Below are 19,883 nucleotides of genomic sequence, written 5' to 3'. Positions count from 1 at the left end.
TATATATGTATATATATATATATATATATATATATATATATATATGTATATATATATATATGTATATATGTATGCATGTCAAAAGCACAAACTTGCTAAAACTAAAATGAAAACGGAAAATAAATATAGAAATTGTATAAATAAATTCCAGCTAAACAAATATATATATTTTTTTTTAATTTAATTTAAATATTTTTTTTGTTGAAATTACATTTTATTTTGTAATTTTAGTACTTCAACTTTTTTATTTTTATTAATTTTTAATTAGCTTTTGTTTTCATTTTAGTTTTAGTATTGTCCTTTTGTCATTTTATTATAATTTAATATTTTAAGTTTGTAGTTATTTCAATTTAGTTATTTTAGTACTTCAGCTTATGGTATTTATCAGTATTTTTAATCGGCTTGTATATTTTTAGATTTAATTTTAGTTTGTGCTTGTCTAGGTTTATTTTTTATTATGTTTTAATGTTATAGCTTTTTAGCTATATCGTTAAGCTTTATTTTTATATCAGATTTAGTCATTTTAGTACTTATTTTATATTTGTTAGTTGCCAAGATAACATTTTATAAAAAATAAAAAAAATTAATCTGATATTTATAATTTAAATGTGATATTTATACATTTTTGTCAACTGTTTAGCTAATTATAAACCTAATTATTGGTAAAGGTAAGTATGCGTTTCTCTTACTACTTTAGAAATTGGTTTAGGTATTTGAACGAATATCTGTTAAAAGTGAATGATGATTTTCAAAAGAAATTGCATGCTTTTTTATTTTATTTAGATCAAATATTTTGAGCAAATGAAATCATGTTAGCTACAGAAAACTCATTTGCATTGCTTGTGAGTCTCCTGTTCCTGCAGAAGTGTCAGCAGGTGTGTGTGTGTGTGTGCAGGTGCGCAGTGCTAACTATGAAGCAGACCCGTTCGTGCAGGAGTTCCAGTTTAAGGTGCGAGACGAGATGGCCCACGTGACGGGGCGTGTGTTGCCTGCGCCCATGCTGCAGTACGGGGGCAGGGTGAGCACAGAGCACTTTATGGTACCCTTCCTTTCAATCACCCACATCTCTCTGTGTCTGTCTGTCTGAATAGGGCCTTTCGCACCGCAGGAACCTGTTCATAGAACCAGAACTAACTGTGGAGCTACGTCACGTCCTAGTGTGAATACAACCCTTTAAATGCTACTAGGAAATATTTCGCGCAAAATTGAACCAGTACTTTAGTACTGTACATTTAGTTCTGGAACTAAAGCGGTGCAAAAGGCCATAATGAGTGAACGGCCCTCTCCAGGAGGAACTAACAGTTAACTGCTGTGTGTGTGTGTGTGTGTGTGTGTGTGTGTGTGTGTGAATAACTCCCTTAATAAACCAGTTGCAGTGATTTTTCTCTAGTTACTTGTGTGCACCATTTAAAAATAAAAGCATGTATATTTTCCTAGAGGTAGTCTTTCTGTATAGTCTAAGATTGAATTTTGGTTGAATTTCGTTTTTGTTTTATATTTCCATGCTTTTAATTGGCAGTAAATCGGAGGCTATGTTAACTCAGTGGGTGGAGGCGGTTCATGAATATTTACACTTTTATGCATTTAGCAGACACTTATCCAAAGTATTGCATCAAAGGTATGCATTTTATATGTTTGTGCTTCCACATGATAACCGAGATCATGGGAATCAAACCCTTGATCTTGGTGTTGCAAGCACTAACTACTCTGTCAGATAAAGGCCCATATCAATACAACGTCATTTATTGTTTTATATCTATTTTTTTATGAAAATGTTTAATGTATTTATTTTATATTATAGACATCAGTGTTATTTTTGAACACATTATTTATATTATATAAAATAGTTATCTATAGTTATATTTTATATAGTTATATTTTATTTTGATGACTTTTGTTTTCTTTTCACATTAATTTTAGTTAGTTTTATACTATTTTTGTTTTTTGTTTTTGACTGTATAGTTTTTGTTCATTTTAATTTTAGTTGTAGCTATTTTAGTACATCAAGTTAAACTCCATTAAAATGGGAGAATAATAACCCTTTTATATATTATAATTTATTACTGCAGAGGAGGTACACACACACACACACACACACACAGATATATATATATATATATATATATATATATATATATATATATATATATATATATATATATATATATATATATATATATATATATATATATATATATATATATATATATATATATATATATAACTGATTGATTGATTGCAGTTTTTACCGTTTTGGTGACCCTTTTCTGAGATACAAAAAGTAATTTATTAAAATCTACTATTTTATTATGTTTAAGTAACAATCTTTAAAATCTTTAGGTTCAGTTTAAGACTTGGAGTGATTTTCACAAAATTGTTCATGTATAATGATATAAAATGATTATAAATATGTGGTGCACATAATATATAAAAATGTTGGTGTTTACATAATTGTGAGCTCAAGTAATAGATTTAAACAATCGAGTAATCATGCCAGGTTCTGATTCTGATGTGTGATATAATGGTCTCCGGTCTTCTCTATACAAAGGCTTGTTTTGTCAGATGTAGTTGTTTGAGTTCAGTCACTGGCCGCTTCATGAGTTTCTCTCGTGTTCAGTGTCAGTGTCAGATGTGTGCCGTTATGTTTGTGCTCTCACACGTCCTGTGCAGCAGATCAACCGTGAGCTGTCGTTACAGAACCGCACTGTAGCCACCCCCAGCCACGGAGTCTGGGACATGAGAGGGAAACAGTTCCACACCGGCGTGGAGATCAAGATGTGGGCCATCGCCTGCTTCGCCACGCAGAGACAGTGCAGAGAAGAGATCCTCAAGTAAGACTCCACAACATACAGACCGTCAACACTGCCTTACTTCCTGAATAAAGCTGTCAGGGCCACAGGATTTGCATTGCATTTTTTCAAATAAAATTAGCAATTGTGATTTTTAAAAAAATCCAGGTTTGCTACTGTATGTAGGACTGCATAATTTGGCCAAAATTTCAAGAAACAAACAAATACCAGCATTATTATAAAATAATTGTTGTTAGTAGTATTAATAGTAGTAGAAGTAATATTAATAGTAGAATTAATAGCAAAAAAAAAAAAATTATATATATATTAGGGGTGTAACGATACGCGTATTCGTATTGAACCGTTCGGTACGACGCTTTCGGTTCGGTACGCGGTACGCATTATGTATACCGAACGGTTCGTTGGAGTAATTAATTATATTTGAAAAAAAAAAGAGAGAGAGAAAGAAATATAATGATATGCGTTCAACAAGGTAACCCAATAACCCAAACAACGTAACAGGCAACGCCCCTGACACTCCCGAAGAAGAAAAAAACACCATCTTATATGTTTATGTTAGGCTACTCAGCAGGCGCTCGCTCACTCAGTACACGCTGAAGGCTCGTTGCAAAATAGCCAATGCGTTTAACAGACTAGAAATGAGAAGATCCTCCAATAACCAACAGGTCTGGTGTTTGGGTGCACTTTGGATTCCCTTTAAGCTATAATGGTGATGGCAAGAGAGTGGTGGATAAAAAAACAACGGTATGTCGCATCTGCAACATGACAGGGTACACCAGCGGGATTACAAAAAAAAAAAAAAAAAAAAACCAGCGGGAATATCTGGGATATATGCGTCAGTACTATCTGGGAAAAGACGAAAAAAAGGAGAAACATGCACGCAGCAAACTATCCCTGCAGCATTTAGACACTATAGCTTACAGGGAATCCAACCCAAACACCAGACCTGTTGGTTATTTTAGGATCTTATATTTCTGGTCTGTTAAAGGCATTCGACATTTTGCAACGAGCCTTCAGCGCGTGCTGAGTGAGCGAGCGCCTTAGGGGCCGTTCACATATCGTGCCTAAAAACGCATGGAAAACGCTAAGCGCGTCTTTCTCCTCCTTTCCAAAGCGCTCGGGCAGAAGCGCTCATGAGGCGTCTGTCTTTGCTAAGCAACAATGACGTGCTCTCTCCATGAGACGCGGAAATTTCAGCGAAGGATAAATGGATTTGCAGCTCTAAAAATCGCTTGCAGTAGCGCTGCTACTGAATTTATTTCAAAATTGCAATCCATATACAACTATGATCAGCTGTTCCTTCATCTTGGCTGAGCTCTCAACGTTGTTACGGGAAAGGATGAAGCTGATTGGTTGGTTCTTGTCACATGACCCGCGGTGCGCTTGCGGCATTCTGAAAAGTTGAGATGTTTTTACATTTTGCTGTATCTAAAACGTATCGAACCGAACCGAACCGTGACATCAGTGTATCGTATCGAACCGAACCGTGAATTTTGTGAACCGTTACACCCCTAATATATATATATATATATATATATATATATATATATATATATATATATATATATATATATATATATATATATATATATATATATATATATATATATATGAAAAATACTACATAAAAACTTTACTTTTGTAGTTAATTACTCAATAGGAAATGTTACTGTAGGTATAGTTCACTGTAAAATAAAAATACACTATTTAAGAAAATATAATAATGATTCTAATAATAATAGTAAAATTAATATTCTGAATTATTCTCAATAAATAGTAGGAATTATTATCCAAAATATATATATTTTTTGCATAATATTATGCGTGTGTTCTGTGTATATTTACGTGTATATACACACACAAACAAATATAATATCTAAAAATATTTTTTTTTATCTGAAATATATACATTCGTGTGTGTGTGTGTATATATATATATATATATATATATATATATATATATATATATATATATATATATATACAGTACAGTACACATACATATATTATGTAAACAAAAACTTTTATTTTGGATGTGATGGTGATTACTTGTTTGACAGCACTTATAATAATGTAAATAAGAAAATATGAAAATGTATTTAATATTATACAGAATCAGTAAAAAAACTAAATTTATATTAAATTACTAAATTAAAAAAAATATTACTGCTGTAATATTTTACTGTACTACAAACAAATTGAGTATGTAAGAATAATATAATGATAATATAAATGTAACAGTTTGTAGATATGGGACAATTTATAAAACAATAATAAAATAGTATTTCAAGGATACACTAAATAAAAAGTAAAAATACTAAATGAATAACAAGTAACAATACTTAACTGTAAAATAAAAAAGGAGCATTCAGAAAAAGTGTAATTTTATTTTAATTAAATTGTTTTATTTTTTTTATGCAAAACCATAAGGAGGTATGAACACATGCCTTTTTCATTCTAAAACCAGTATGGTTATTAAGTTGCAAATTTTGTGATTTGATAATTGCATTAAGCAATATTGTGGTTTAGATTTTATCACCAGTTCAGTTCATTCAACACTCACAAATGACATGAAATGCATCCGTTTTTTTAAATATATTTGATGGACCAGATGTTGCATAGGTCTATAGTTGCATAATACGTAATCAAACAAGTCACTTTTGTTTAAAGGTGAAGACCCTACTCAATGCATGTTTGGCAAGATTCCCGTTTCTGTCAAACTTATTTTATAAAATTGTCCAGCTTTTAATTCATGTAGAAAACTCCTTTATGAAGAGAATTCACAAAAAAGGGTTATTTAGTATCATTTTCCCAGAATTTCTTTTAGATGCTTACATGGCATTAAATAAAAATACACTACTACTTCTACCACAGGGGCTTCACGGACCAGCTGCGTAAGATCTCGAAGGACGCTGGGATGCCGATCCAGGGTCAGCCGTGTTTCTGTAAGTACGCACAGGGAGCCGACAGCGTGGAGCCCATGTTCAGACACCTGAAGAACACTTACTCCGGCCTGCAGCTCATCATCGTCATCCTGCCTGGAAAAACCCCCGTCTACGGTAAGAGGGTAACACACATGGAGCGTCCCGTCCCGTCCTCAGACTAATAACACACACACGTGTGATCTGTGCAGCCGAGGTCAAGCGTGTGGGAGACACTCTTCTAGGAATGGCCACTCAGTGTGTTCAGGTGAAGAACGTGGTGAAAACCTCTCCTCAGACGCTCTCCAACCTCTGCCTCAAGATCAACGTCAAACTCGGCGGCATCAACAACATCCTGGTGCCGCATCAACGGTTTGTAGCTGCTTTGCTTTGACTGACACAACACAAACAGATCTGCTCAGCTGATAACAGTAATCATTATCATTTATTGCATGGATTCTCAAACATTATTAACGTAAAACCTCAAACATCAAGTAAATATTAGATCGAAGTTAATATTTCAATAATTGATCACGTTTGCATGTTCAGGGTCAGTTAATGATTAGTGGATATAAGTATTGCAAGTTTTTGATGAATGAAAATACATAAATAAAGATTGTTTGATAATTATAATAATTTGTTTTAGACTACACATTTCAAATCCTCTAACTGTTATTTTGGTGAAATACTGGTTACTGTAGTTTTTGTCTTTTTGAATGCATTTTAGACCCGTCTTATTTCGTCAACTAAGTTGCATGTTAACAGTCTTAGTTATCGTTTATTTTCCTTATTGTCGTCTCGTCTTAGTCATGGGGGGAAAAGCTTGTCAGTGAACATTTTTGCTTCATACTAAATTAGTAGTAACGTTAACTTTACAATAATGTAGCCTATTACTGTTGAAAAATGAATATTTGATAATTTTAATTTTATTTTAGACTACACATTTAAACTTTTAACAATTCAAAATCCTCTAGCTTTTATTTTGGTGCAGCACTGGTTTCATTTTACATTCTGTTTGATTAATAATTTGCTTGATCAAATCCTGAGACCCCTGCAGTTCACTCAAACCCTACTTTTGGGAAACCCTGATTTATTGACTGTTATATATAGACAAAGCTGATTTGTAGAGACTATCCAACGCAGTATTGTACAACATTGCTGGTTTATGATGGTGTTAAATATGGCTCATGCACTCTTAACTAATGTAGTGTGTGTGTGTTGTTTCTCAGGCCATCAGTGTTTCAGCAGCCAGTCATCTTTCTGGGGGCGGATGTGACGCATCCTCCTGCAGGAGACGGGAAGAAACCCTCCATTGCAGCGGTCGGTGTCACTTTGAGCCCAATTATATAACAGAGACATTATGTACAGTCAAACCTATACGTTTTCAGACACCTTCAAGATTGCTCACATTATCACTGTAGTTTAGGAAATGATGACAAAAACACGGAGTTAAACTGCCAGAACAAATTGTTCCTGAAAATATCAGATAACTTTGATAGAAAGGTATGCAATGAAGTAGATTGAATAGCTGTTAAATTTAAGTGCAAAATTGGATAAAACCACACCAGTTACCCAGCAATGCTTAATTTTGTTTGCATTAGCAATTAAAGAAAAAACACTTGGTCAAGTGTCTGAATAATTTTTTGGTTTGACTGTATATATTATAACATTAAGTAACATCATGACTAGTGTGTGTGTGTGTGTGTGTGTGTGTGTGTGTGTGTGTGCAGGTGGTGGGCAGCATGGACGCTCATCCCAGCAGGTACTGTGCCACGGTGCGTGTCCAGAGACCCAGACAGGAAGTGATTCAGGACCTGGCCTCGATGGTTCGAGAGTTACTCATCCAGTTCTACAAGTCCACTCGCTACAAACCCACCAGAATCATCTTCTACAGGGACGGCGTGTCTGAGGGCCAGTTTAGACAGGTGTGGACTCGTCTGTCTTCTCCCATCACTAGCAGAATCATTTTCTGTTCATTAGAATATAAATCCTGATCCTGTTTCTGCGCGCAGGTGTTGTATTATGAGCTGCTGGCCATTCGAGAGGCCTGTATCAGTCTGGAGAAGGAGTACCAGCCCGGCATCACCTACATCGTGGTGCAGAAACGCCACCACACGCGTCTCTTCTGTGCCGATCGCAACGAGAGGGTGAGCGTGCCAGCTGTTTAAGCACCTCTGGAGAGTCATACTACTCTACAGTAATGATGAGAGAAGGCTTCAGATGCATGGTGTACTGGAGTTCACAGAAGTGACGGGAAGCATCAGTCGTCAAAACAATGAAGGATGCGTGAACACCCTAAAAAGTGTGCCATAAAGGGGATTTCTACTTAACAGTGTTATTTTAGTATTGTTTATGTGGCATTTATTCATATTTTGAATTAGCATTTGTTTTTATTTGCTCAGTTTTCATGAACTTTAGTCATGGTAATTTTGTGTGTTTGTCATTTTTACCATGGTTGTTTTTTTTTTTTGTTTTTTTTTTATTTTATTTTTTTGTATCATTGAGAGACTTTTATAGTATTTATTAATATTTTGAATCCGTTTTTGATTTTGATCTGTTCTTTTTTCATTTTTATTTTGGTTAAAGTGTTTTTGTTTTAAATATGTATTTATTTCATTTTTAGCTTATTTTAAACTGAATGAAAAAGAGAAATGTTACCTTGGCAATTAGCTGAAAAAAAAAAACAAAAAAAACAATTTCAAGTTTTATACATATGTATATATATATATATATATATATATATATATATATATATATATATATATATATATATATATATATATATATATATATATATATATATATATATATATATATATATATATATATATATATATATATATATTTTTTTTTTTTTTTTGTTAATGTTGTTATTTTGGTTAACTTTTTTTTTAAAGGTTTTATTTTATGTATATATGTGTATATATCTTAATTTATATTTTTATTTTAGTCATTTTATTTTAGTAAATTTAGAAATGCATTTTATTTCAGTTAGGGTGCCAGTGCAACATTTTATGTTTAAGTTTTCAGTCTAATATATGTGTTTTTATTTTAAAGCTCTATTTCAGTCAACAAAAATTATTATTAACTAATCATAACACTGCTCGGTCAGATTAAGGCACGTTTATTAAGAACTATGGAATGTCATCAGGTGAATTGTTTCCAGACCGTGAGGCTGCATCTTGAAAACATAATTTTGGCATTGATTGCATCTTTAAATGACTCTGTTTGTTTCCTGCACAGGTGGGTCGCAGCGGAAACATTCCTGCTGGTACAACCGTCGACACAGATATCACACACCCCTACGAGTTTGACTTTTACCTCTGCAGTCATGCTGGAATACAGGTACAGACAAACACATTTCCATGGCCCCAAATGTCACTTCCTCCTGCCTTTTAAGCCGCCTGCTGGCCCGATATCATGTGTTAAACACCTCCTTGTTCACTCCACAAATGATTTTGCACGCAGATTTAGATTTAGCAGCGTGAAGAACAGTTATGTAATCCAGCACAGGCATCCAATCTTGAGTATATTTTAGTGAATGGCACAAAAAAAATAAACCCCCCCCCCCCCCCCCAAAAAAAGGATGTACACATTATAATATGAATTTGAGAAGAAAAATGTGTCTACATGTATGGAAGCTAATTGCAACTTTTTATCTCATAATGCTGAGTTCGTATTTCACTTTTCAGACTTAGTTCATAATTCTGAGTTAGTCACAATTCTGAAAACAATGCATGTTTTTTTAAATATATATTTTAATTAAATAAAATTTAATATGTCTTGTGTTTGTGATATTCCCTGAAAAGCATCCTAATGCGACAGCCCTGTCAGTCCGATCAAGCTACAGTTTCATACGTTGTTTTTGAGAGCGTACCTTGAGTTTGACTCCTCCTCTTCCTCTCTTCTCAGGGCACTAGCCGACCCTCCCACTATCACGTCCTGTGGGACGACAACTGCTTCACTGCGGATGAGTTCCAGCTGCTCACTTACCAGTTGTGCCACACGTATGTGCGCTGCACCCGCTCCGTCTCCATCCCTGCGCCTGCCTACTACGCCCACCTGGTGGCCTTCCGTGCGCGATACCACCTGGTGGACAAAGAGCACGACAGGTGTGTGTGCCAAGACCCAAATCTGTGGCATGGTCCTAGAATTAGCACTGTTACTGATGATACAGCTCAAAAGGGATGTATTGTTCGTTGAATTAGACCACAGGTTGCTAAATCCCAGTATGATTTGCATACTGCTGGATCAGGAGAGGAAATGCTGAATTTAAGTGTTATTTAAAAAGGAAAAGACCCGTCAATGTTTAATGAGTTATGTTGACGTTTTTTTGGTTATCATTGGTAATTGAATTTAATATATTTGAATCCACTCAGTGTAACTAGAATCAAATAACTAAAAAAATAAATTAGAACTTTAAGTACTTAAAAAATATATTTTTTAATTGTTTCGTATTTTCTGTTTGCATCCAATTTAAAAAAAAGGTTTATATGTTTTTATGTCTATGTAGTTTTTGTATTATTATTTTTATTTCAGTATTAGTTGTTTTAGATCGCCACGAAAATAGCCTTGTTGCTGGCATTGCGTTAACATGGGAATAAATAAATAAATGAATCAATAGTTATTTTAGTATGTCAAGCTAAACTAAATTAAAATGAGAAATTTTGCCTTGTCATCTAGCTGAAATAATATGGTTTTTTCAGTTAATATTTATTTTTGAGTTTGTTTATCAATTAAGTAATGAAATAGATTTTTATGGTTTTCATTTTAATTACAGTTTTAGTTAACTCTAATAACCATTTTAAAATAAAGATAACTTTAATTTTTTGTAGCCACTTGCCTAAAAACATTTAGTAATTTTTAGTGTTTTAATATAACATATATAACACTATATCCCAGGGAACACATGTTAGGAGAAAATTGTTAGCCTCAATGCGATGTAAGTCACTTTGGATAAAAGCGTCTGCTAAATGCATAAATTTATTTAAATTTATAACAAATTTTGCAATTGTTTTTGTCCTAAATTGCAAATAATGCAAGAACAGAAAAAATCTAAATATTGCTGTTTTTGAGTTATGTGCTGTTATTTTGGTATCACTGGGACCATTATAGTTTTCACAAAAAAAAAAAAAAAAAATTATATTTCTCATAGCCATTTTAAATTTACTTTGTTTTAGTAACTTTGTGTGCTTTGTCATTTTTAGTAGTTGTTGTTTTTATATAGATAGTTTAAGCTTTCTTTTTTTTTTGTGGATCTATTTAAAAAAAAATTCCCTTTTTTTGTAAGCAAGTGAAATGTATTTATAACCCTGCTCGCTCTCTTCTCTCTCAGTGCCGAGGGCAGTCACGTCTCGGGACAGAGTAACGGCCGGGATCCCCAGGCGCTGGCCAAAGCTGTGCAGATTCACCACGACACCCTGAGGACCATGTACTTTGCCTAAGCCAGCTCTTGTCCATCCCATGTTCGACTAGTCACGCACACGATCCCGACAACCGCATACACACTCCATCACACCTCCCAAAAGCCTGTGCGTCCCTGTGGGTCGATCTCTGTGGCGATGGAAGCGCGGCCCGCCCCGACACTGTGCAGCAGGATAAGAAAGGCCTGCTTTAATTCCACACATGGACCTCAGCACTATTATGCAATATTAAACCAGCCAACTGAGGCCGTTCTGTCATATCCCCTCCAAAACCCAAACCAAAAGGGAAGCGCGTCTATGTCCCCGCTCCTCTTCCTGTCTGTAGTTCCTAACGTTTAATAACTTTCCCTGCCTGTCACGCCTTGTACCTCAACGTTTTCTAAAAGCACTTTTGCCCCTCATTGTCCTTCCCCCAAAATGAGATTGAAATAGATTGGATGGAAAGACAAGAAAGGAAGTTTTGGGGAACGCCTGCGGATAGAGTTGCTCACACTAGCAATGTGTTTTCCTCCCGTTCTCAATTATTTTTGTAGCCAATGGTGACTTAACTACGTGTTAAAGTGTCAGTCGTGAAGAACCAATTGTGAAAAATCGTTAGCGTTTTAAAACCGAAAACAAGCTTTTATTGTTAGAGAAGTGCCATTGCAGAGCGTACAAATCCTTTATGATGTTTTTGAAGCAAATTGACGCTCTAGCTTTCATGTCCTACAGTGCAAAGTGATCATGTTTTGATGCTTTTTCTTGTTTTTAATACCCAAATTCCCTCCAATATTTATGTGTTTCGATCAAACGCAGCTCATAGCAGATTGTCTCGTTCGCTTCCCTCCTGCACTTTGCCTCGGTTTAAAATGTATAGTCCATGTTATGTGACAGATCATACATAGTTTAGTGCAATAATCCATTAGTGGGATGAGAATACCTCCTGTGCAAAGACTCCGTGCGCGATTGGGGGGGTTCAAAACAGGCACCCGAAAGCACGCGATGGGCATTGCGGTTGGTTTTTAACATGGATGGCACTTTCATAGTTTATTTTTGGTGAAAGTACAGCAGCGTTTCCTGACGATTGACTGTAGTGTGTTAACAAGTGCCTGCGTGAAATGCATGATGTTGGGAGGTCGGAAGCGGAGCAGTCGCACCTCATTTAGTCCAACCAATGGCACAGTTGTGACCACGTCCGACTGTACGGCCTTATCAAAAAAAATCACGCGGTTTCAATGTCTCGATTTTCACTGCCCTGCCTGTTTCAAAGGATTCTGCTGCTGTTGTACTTGTTCGAGTCTGACTGGCGGGTTCATGCTTCAGTTCGCCTAGACACGAGGGACCGACTGGGCCATGAGTTCAAAGAGAAGCACCTGATTCGTGCTCGTTCACTGGAGGGCCACTAGGGGTCAGTATAGCGTTTTACTTGAAGGGTGCTGTGAGTGTCAGGTGCCTTACCGTCTCTCCGTGCGCCATCTGAAGCATGTCCCGCTGTTTAAAAGTGATAATCTGCACTAAATAATGCGTAATGCATGGTGCTATTAGGTGCGGCCCGTGGCGGCATCAGCAACTGGCAAAGACTTAATGTGTAAGATGGAACATGGGATGCATAAATGGTGCTGGTTGCATGCATTTCTCTCACTCTGAGGAGAAGTTTTTTGGTCGTTTTGTATGTTTGTTAGATTTGCATTTGATTATACTGCGTAGAAAGGTACAGAACTGTGGCCAGTCAGAATACGATTACTGCACGAATCGCTATAAAGTGGAAGATTTCAATTTTTATTCAAATAACAATTTTAGTCCCGTTTAAAATCCAGAATGCAGTTAATGCAATCAAATAAATTCTAAAGTCTAATAGAATGAAAGGAGTGCAGTAGGCTGTTGTGATGGGTTTTCTGTGTTTTTAGTTTTTTTATAAAGCGTGCATTAGAGGTCGGACTTGTTAAAGAAGGTACACCGTGTTTTATGCCCATCAAAGTTGGTTTAAGTGAGCATCGATACAGCATCTACTAAAATTGCAACTTTATTTCACCTTCCCAAACGGCTTCTCGGTGCTTCAGAGCCTGTGTGTGGATGCCAAACAGCTGTCGGTTTCAGAAGCGATCTTGATGAGGTGTCATGCAATTATATTTTTTGTGTAGTTTTAACTTCTAATATACATATATATATATTTTACTAACCCTTGCCTCTTATTGTGGCAGGAAATGCCTCTTTAAAGGAATAGTTTGGTTATAAATGTCATTTTTACTCACTTTACCCAAACTTGCATGACTTTTTTTGCTGCACAAGAGATTTTAGTCAGTTTTAAAAACCGATATCTAATGACCGATATTTAATGAACCGATATTAAAGTTAAGAAATGGCTTGAAAGCTTGGGATATAGATTCATTTTGGAGCTTGGTAGTAAAAATCAGTCCATTTTTGTTGCTCAACACGAGGGTGAGAAAACATTACACAATTTTCATTTTTCACTCCCAACGATTCCTTTAAAGCTGCAACTGGTTTATCCTCCGTACGTTTTAACCGCAGATTGTAAAGAGTGTTTGTCTTGTATTCGCAAGTAACTGTGGTAGCAGATGTTGTGGGTTCGTAGCACACTTCGTTAGTCGCCTGACGTGGCTTCCGTTATTCAGAAAGCTAGATGCAAAAGAGTCGATGCATTTTCTCTTCCCCTCTCGTCTCGTCTTTTTATTTTAGAGCTTTTGGGTGGGTCTTCTTTTAGGGTCTAAAACGTAACACGAGTTCAAAGTTCATAGAAAGTGCCTTTCCTCATGATGGTGCTGAATAATCCGAGACTAAAGTGAGAAATCAAAGAGCATATTAGTCTTACTCTTACCTTGAAGAAGGTGTTGCACACATGCAAACACACACACACACACACGTTTTTATCTCAATCTTTGTATATTCAGATACTATAATGACGACGATATATGCCAAGTATACGAGCAAACGGTTGAGATACTGTATTAGGAGTCCGGACCAATGCAATAGGTGAATGTGCTATCTTTAGATAGGGACAGAGCGGACACTCATATGACACGGCCTGACCCTGGACAGGAACGCCTAGCACTTTAAAGACTGCCACCCAAACAAGGAAACAAAGTCACAGTGCTTTGATCTCCTTTTTTTCGCCCCTTTTTTCATGCACTCCAACAAAAGACTGTCTCTAGTGCTTGAAATCTTTGCTGAGGGAAGGTTATTTGCATTTTGAAGGTTTACACGGGGCCCCGGTGACGTCGTTTTTAAAGATTTCACTATGGTATTGTTTGTGTTGCAGTGGCTGTTTGATCCCTGTCAATGTGCAATGGCCCGTAGAAACCGAGACGCGTACAGTATGTGATTTGACCCCCGTGGCCTGTGTTTTGTCACATGGGTGCCCGTTTGTCCAGGAGGATATACCTCGACGAGAGATCTCAAAACACTGCACCTCACTTACCTTGGTATGCTGCATATGTTCTAGTGAAAGAAACTGCAAATGGGTGAATCTCGCAGAAGAACGTGTTCACATTTAACACCAACATCACAAGACGCGTTCGATTTTGCATAATGAAAATGAAGCAAATAATGACGTTTTTTTTTTTTGCATTGTGATAATGAAATTCGTTCCCTGCCCCAAGTTCTCATTATTGTAATGCAAAATATTATGTATTAATATTAGTTGCATTGCTTTCATTTATGCTCAATTGATCATTTTTATAATAAAGTAAATTTAATTCTGTCACTGTTGGGAATTACAAGATAGCTCAAAACTACAATTTTGGTGAAAATTTAAAAAATAATAGGCTTAATTTTTCTCATGCAAAATATAATTTCTAGTTGTACTACTCTTCAACAAGACGACAGAAATAAGGTATTATATTTTGCATGTAGAAAATGAAGCCTTTTTTTCTGACTATTTTTATGACCATTTAACACATTCAACACATCAAAAAAAGGCTGTGCTTAATTATGAAAGTAATGCAAATAATGGAATAATTGTATTGGTTGTAAAAAAAAAAATATATATATATTTTTTTTTGGCTTAATTTTCGTCATGCAAAATATTTTTTTTTAGTGTCCTACACACCAACAACACAAGACAGAAATAAGAAATTATATTTTGCATCAAGAAAACAATGCCTGTTTTCTGACCATTATAACGCATAATGTTCTTTATTTTATTTTTAGGCATTGTGACCATATTTTAATGACAACTAATCACACTCTCTAAATTCTCATTGTTGTAAAATAACATCATCGCTCAAAACTGTAGGGAAAACTATCATTCAAATAATGCCAAAACAGATTGGTTGTTAAAAAAGGCTTCATTTTCCTCATGCAAAATATCATTTCTTATTTGTTCTTTTGATTTTGGAGGTGGATATGTTTTCTTGAGGTTCGCCCGGATATTAATTTGATTACAGTATAATGCTTGACTAATGCCTGACAACAATATCCTTAACAATGTTAGATTAAGAAGTCTAATTGTAAGAGAGAGAGAAAAAAAAGTTGTTTTTAAATCATAACACGTATCTTTTTCTTCTTTTATTGAGCCAACTTGTATTTTGTTGTCCTATTTAAATGTTTTTAGTTTTTTCTTTTTCCTTTTTTTTTTTTTTTTTTTTTTAATATATTGGAAATATATATGGGATATATTTAACGGTGTATTTATTGAGGGAGTGCTTACGCGGCTGGAGTCTCCGCAGAGTTACGGGGGGCAAGTTTGGGGGTCGAACGGAAGCCCTCGACATCCTCACACACACACACACACACACACACACAAGCACAACCACAGAGTGGGCTGAAGTGTTCGATGACGTCACTTCCTCCTTGACCTTTGACTAGTTGTCTGTCGAGATGGTCCACCTCTGCAGCGAAGAGGCTCATCTCGTTACGGGACAGAGAACCACACTGACTTTGTTATTCCAAAAAGAAGAGATAAAAAGCTGATTGTTTTCATCCAGAGCTGCTAAACGCTTAGCCATACACGTTTTTTTTTTTTTTTCAGGAAGGATTTTACAAATGGAGTCGAGAAGCAGATCATAGTATTTGTCCTTCATCATTTGCTTGAGTTCAATTGTCTTGGTGCCAGAGAGGGTCCCATTCCACTCAGATATAATATAATATATATATATATATACATAAATGAGCCTCAGCCTTAACTGTACTCTTGTTTTTCCGATTGGACTTGAGACGTCTGTCAAAAGGCCTTCGTCGTGCGTAGAGAAGCATACTCGCTAACTCCCCGTGTGGCATCTCGCTTCTCTTTTAAACCACTAATTTTCACGAGCCGCTCGGAGATTCGGAGACGAGGCCGCTGTCTGTATCTCAAACGGTCATGTCGTCGTTTTCCAGGAGGACAGAGGCATCGAGCGCCCGGACGAAGTTGCACCCAAATCGGCGACCGAGTCGATTCCTAAAAATGTTTACAAAACGGTTTACTGCAACGCAAAGCTCCAGCATTCCACAAACGGACTGTGAAGCATCCGATGCAAGCGTACGGCGAGTCTGTCCATCCTCGGTTTCTGTCGCTCGCGTCTTATCGTGCGCTCGTCCTTGCTTAACGAAAGAGCCAAAGTTGAGCCATTGCGATCTCCGTGGCTCTGTCCTCTCTCATCTCTCTCTCTCTCTCCGTGTTCGCAACGAGTCTCTCTAATGTACCAAGGGATGTTTCTTTTCCTTTGAAATGTCTTTCTTTGTTTAATAATCCTCTCTTTGTAGATCAATGGCCTTTTAGTGTTGCTTTGCTTCAGTCTGGAGTGTATCTTTCACTAATACTTGCAATAAAAAGCTTTGCTTTTGAAACTCAGACCTGGCGTTTATTGGCTCTTTCTGTTTCGTCCGGCACATTGCCGATTGAATCACTGCATTGATTTTGTGTCATGGTTTGGATGTACAACCTCTTCTACATCTACAGAATGGGCTGAATCAAACTCTTAACAGGCATTTCTTTAATGTCAGTTTTTTGTTTGTTTCTTAATGTTATCGAGTGTAAAATGTCTTCACTTTTGGCTGCCTGATCAAAGAATGGCTGTGGCCAGAATAGAGCACAGTACTAGTACACATACATTCTACTTTTTATTTTATTTAAATTTTTTTTAAAGCAACAAAAAAAAAAACATTTACCTCACTTTGTGCATGTCAAATTCAGTTTGTCATTCAGTTATTTTTTTTTCTTCATATTCTATCCAATTTTGTGTTCTGACATTTTTATCTTTTTCGGCTGCATCAAATAATGAATCAATAATACATTAAAATAAAAGCAAGGTCAGCTCGAGTGCATTGCATGGAGAATTTATTTGAGTAAATAATCAGTGCATTCACTGTTATAACTAGAATTCAATTTAGTTTTATTCATTTTATATATATATATATATATATATATATAAATTAGGGCTGTCCAATGATTAAAATTTTTAATCAAATTAATCAGAATTTTCAGTGGATTAATCATGATTAATCACTATTTGCAACTACACCTGAATCCTAACCATTTTTTTTCTGAAATGCATACCAAAAGATAAATAACAGGACACAGATACATAATTTTCATGTATTGATTCATTAATATGTGGTTCTTTTTTTCTGAATTTCAAAAGTTTTACATTTACTTAGATCAAATTTACCTGAGCACTATATCAAACCATGCCATTTAACTACAGATAGTGTAAGAGTTTTAGGTGAACCAGTGGTTAAATATAGCCACATATCTATGAAATTATGCATAGAGAAACTCAATGAACTCAGAAACACAAACATGCGCCACAATCACATAAGCCAATAGTATGTTCCTGCACAAACGGAGGCTGCAGATTCAGGACCGCAGTTCTAGGACCCTAGTTTTTCCTGACAGCGCCACCTACCGTACTGGACGATATAGCGATGGCTGCAGTTTCAGGAACGCAGTTCTAGTATCCTGTTGGTTTAGTTTGCAGTCACGTTACTTTGTATATAGCATCAATATATTAATCTCAGTAGCATGTTTTTAAATGTGATTTTTGATTCAAAATGCAGCAGAGTTAAATTACTAAGTGTGCTTTGAGTCACAATTTTAAATTTAAACATGAATTTACACAAAATATAAATGTAATATCAATTTTGTAAAATTGATGTATATCAATTTTAAAACAATTGTAAAAAATGAAGAACCTTAAAAGTCTTGAATTGTCTCTTGAATTATACAGTATATTGATTCACTTCCTTAAGGTGAATTAGCTCATTATCAGGTAAGTTAAAGTTGGAATCAGCGTATGGAGTCACTAAATTACTGCCAATATTTTAAAAGTTGTTGAGAGGCAAGACAAGACACAAGAATGATTCAAGAATGTTTATTTATATACATATATACATATTATATATATATATATTATAGTTCAGACCAAAAGTTTGGACACACCTTCTCATTCAAAGAGTTTTCTTTATTTTCATTACTATGAAAATTGTTGGAAGACCATTTCAGGTGACTACCTCTTGAAGCTCATCAAGAGAAGGCCAAGTGTGTGCAAAGCAGTAATCAAAGCAAAAGGTGGCTACTTTGAAGAACCTAGAATATGACATATTTTCAGTTGTTTCACACTTTTTTGTTATGTATATAATTCCATATATTATTCCACGTGTGTTCATTCATTGTTTTGAAGCCTTCAGTGTGAATCTACAATTTTCATAGTCATGAAAATAAAGAAAACTCTTTGAATGAGAAGGTGTGTCCAAACTCTTGGTCTGTACAGTATATACATGTCATTTTTGTGACAACATCACAACAGCACCAAAGTGAACCCCTTTTCCATCAGTTGCTGCATGGATAGAACGGCTGTAGGCTTCAACTCTAGAGAAAGAGAGAGCGAGAGACAGAGAGAAATAAATAAGAAACATTTGTTTAACATATTCAACTGGAATATATATATATATATATATGAAAAGTGAAAGTCCTTGCAGCATGTGGTGCATCTCTTCAATTCGGGCAGGGATCTCCCTTTTTGATTGTTATATGTATCTTGAAAAAGTGAGAGTGTACTTGTTAGAATATTTTGAGATCATGAAAATTTTTAATCATCTGTCCTACAATGAGCCTAATTGAATACATAAAATCACTTCATATTGGCCATGCAGAACATGACAGAAACTAACACATGATAGCAATGTATAACTGTATGTGGAATAGACCTGCAGATTAGGCCAAATTGTAACAAACTATTAAAATTGCCAAATGCCTAATTTATCATTGCAAAACAATGCCAAAACAACAGGCTAACACATACTGCAACTAGGCAGTCAGTGCAGTTTAATTATGAAATATATTTTATACCTAAATATGGTAAAACAACGACTATTAAGCCAGTATTCACACTAATACATTAAGCTGCAGGTAAATCTTACAAACCTTACAACAACCATGCTCTTGTCATCTGATAAGTTTAATTAATGTGCAGGCTAGATTCACTTATAATACTTCGTCATTAAAACACAATTATAATTTATGAAATCATAGCCACGAATTAACGTCGTAGTAATTAATAAAACTAGCTCACAAATTCTTAATTTGGTGGGAATTAATTATTAATTCATAGATAACGTTCTCAATATGTAAACTTTGCACCGTTTAAACGTTATAAAATAAAACTTAATTAAATATCGATACTCACCGTCTGGTTGCTGTCCACGTCGTCCATCTTTAATTAGTGTTGATTCAGTACAGTAGGTGGCGCTGTCACAAAAATACTAGGGTCCTAAAGCTGCGGTCACAGAATTGCGGTCCTGAAACTGCAGCCTCC

The 19,883-nt window shown here is 35.4% G+C and overlaps 1 protein-coding gene across 4 annotated transcripts in view; it reads left to right on the top strand.

The window, feature by feature from the left end:
* Positions 1-16,921, top strand: part of LOC127974259 (protein argonaute-3) — a 36,160-nt gene extending 19,239 nt beyond the window's left edge. For 2 of the 4 annotated variants that reach the window (XM_052577430.1, XM_052577432.1), the window contains 10 exons: positions 896-1,018; positions 2,698-2,831; positions 5,685-5,869; positions 5,944-6,103; positions 6,961-7,051; positions 7,462-7,656; positions 7,744-7,878; positions 8,975-9,076; positions 9,644-9,843; positions 11,067-16,921. In XM_052577430.1, coding sequence (XP_052433390.1) covers positions 896-1,018; positions 2,698-2,831; positions 5,685-5,869; positions 5,944-6,103; positions 6,961-7,051; positions 7,462-7,656; positions 7,744-7,878; positions 8,975-9,076; positions 9,644-9,843; positions 11,067-11,175 — 1,434 coding nt within the window. In that variant the 3' untranslated portion in view covers positions 11,176-16,921. Of the gene's footprint in view, positions 1-895; positions 1,040-2,697; positions 2,832-5,684; positions 5,870-5,943; positions 6,104-6,960; positions 7,052-7,461; positions 7,657-7,743; positions 7,879-8,974; positions 9,077-9,643; positions 9,844-11,066 lie in introns of all 4 variants that reach the window. The other 2 variants (XM_052577429.1, XM_052577431.1) reach the window with 1 other exon arrangement.
* Positions 16,922-19,883: the final 2,962 nt, after the last annotated feature.

Source organism: Carassius gibelio, chromosome B16 (assembly GCF_023724105.1).
Source record: "Carassius gibelio isolate Cgi1373 ecotype wild population from Czech Republic chromosome B16, carGib1.2-hapl.c, whole genome shotgun sequence".
NCBI lineage: Eukaryota > Metazoa > Chordata > Actinopteri > Cypriniformes > Cyprinidae > Carassius > Carassius gibelio.
Note: the sequence above shows the minus strand (reverse complement) of the source record. Positions and strands in the feature narration are given on the sequence as shown.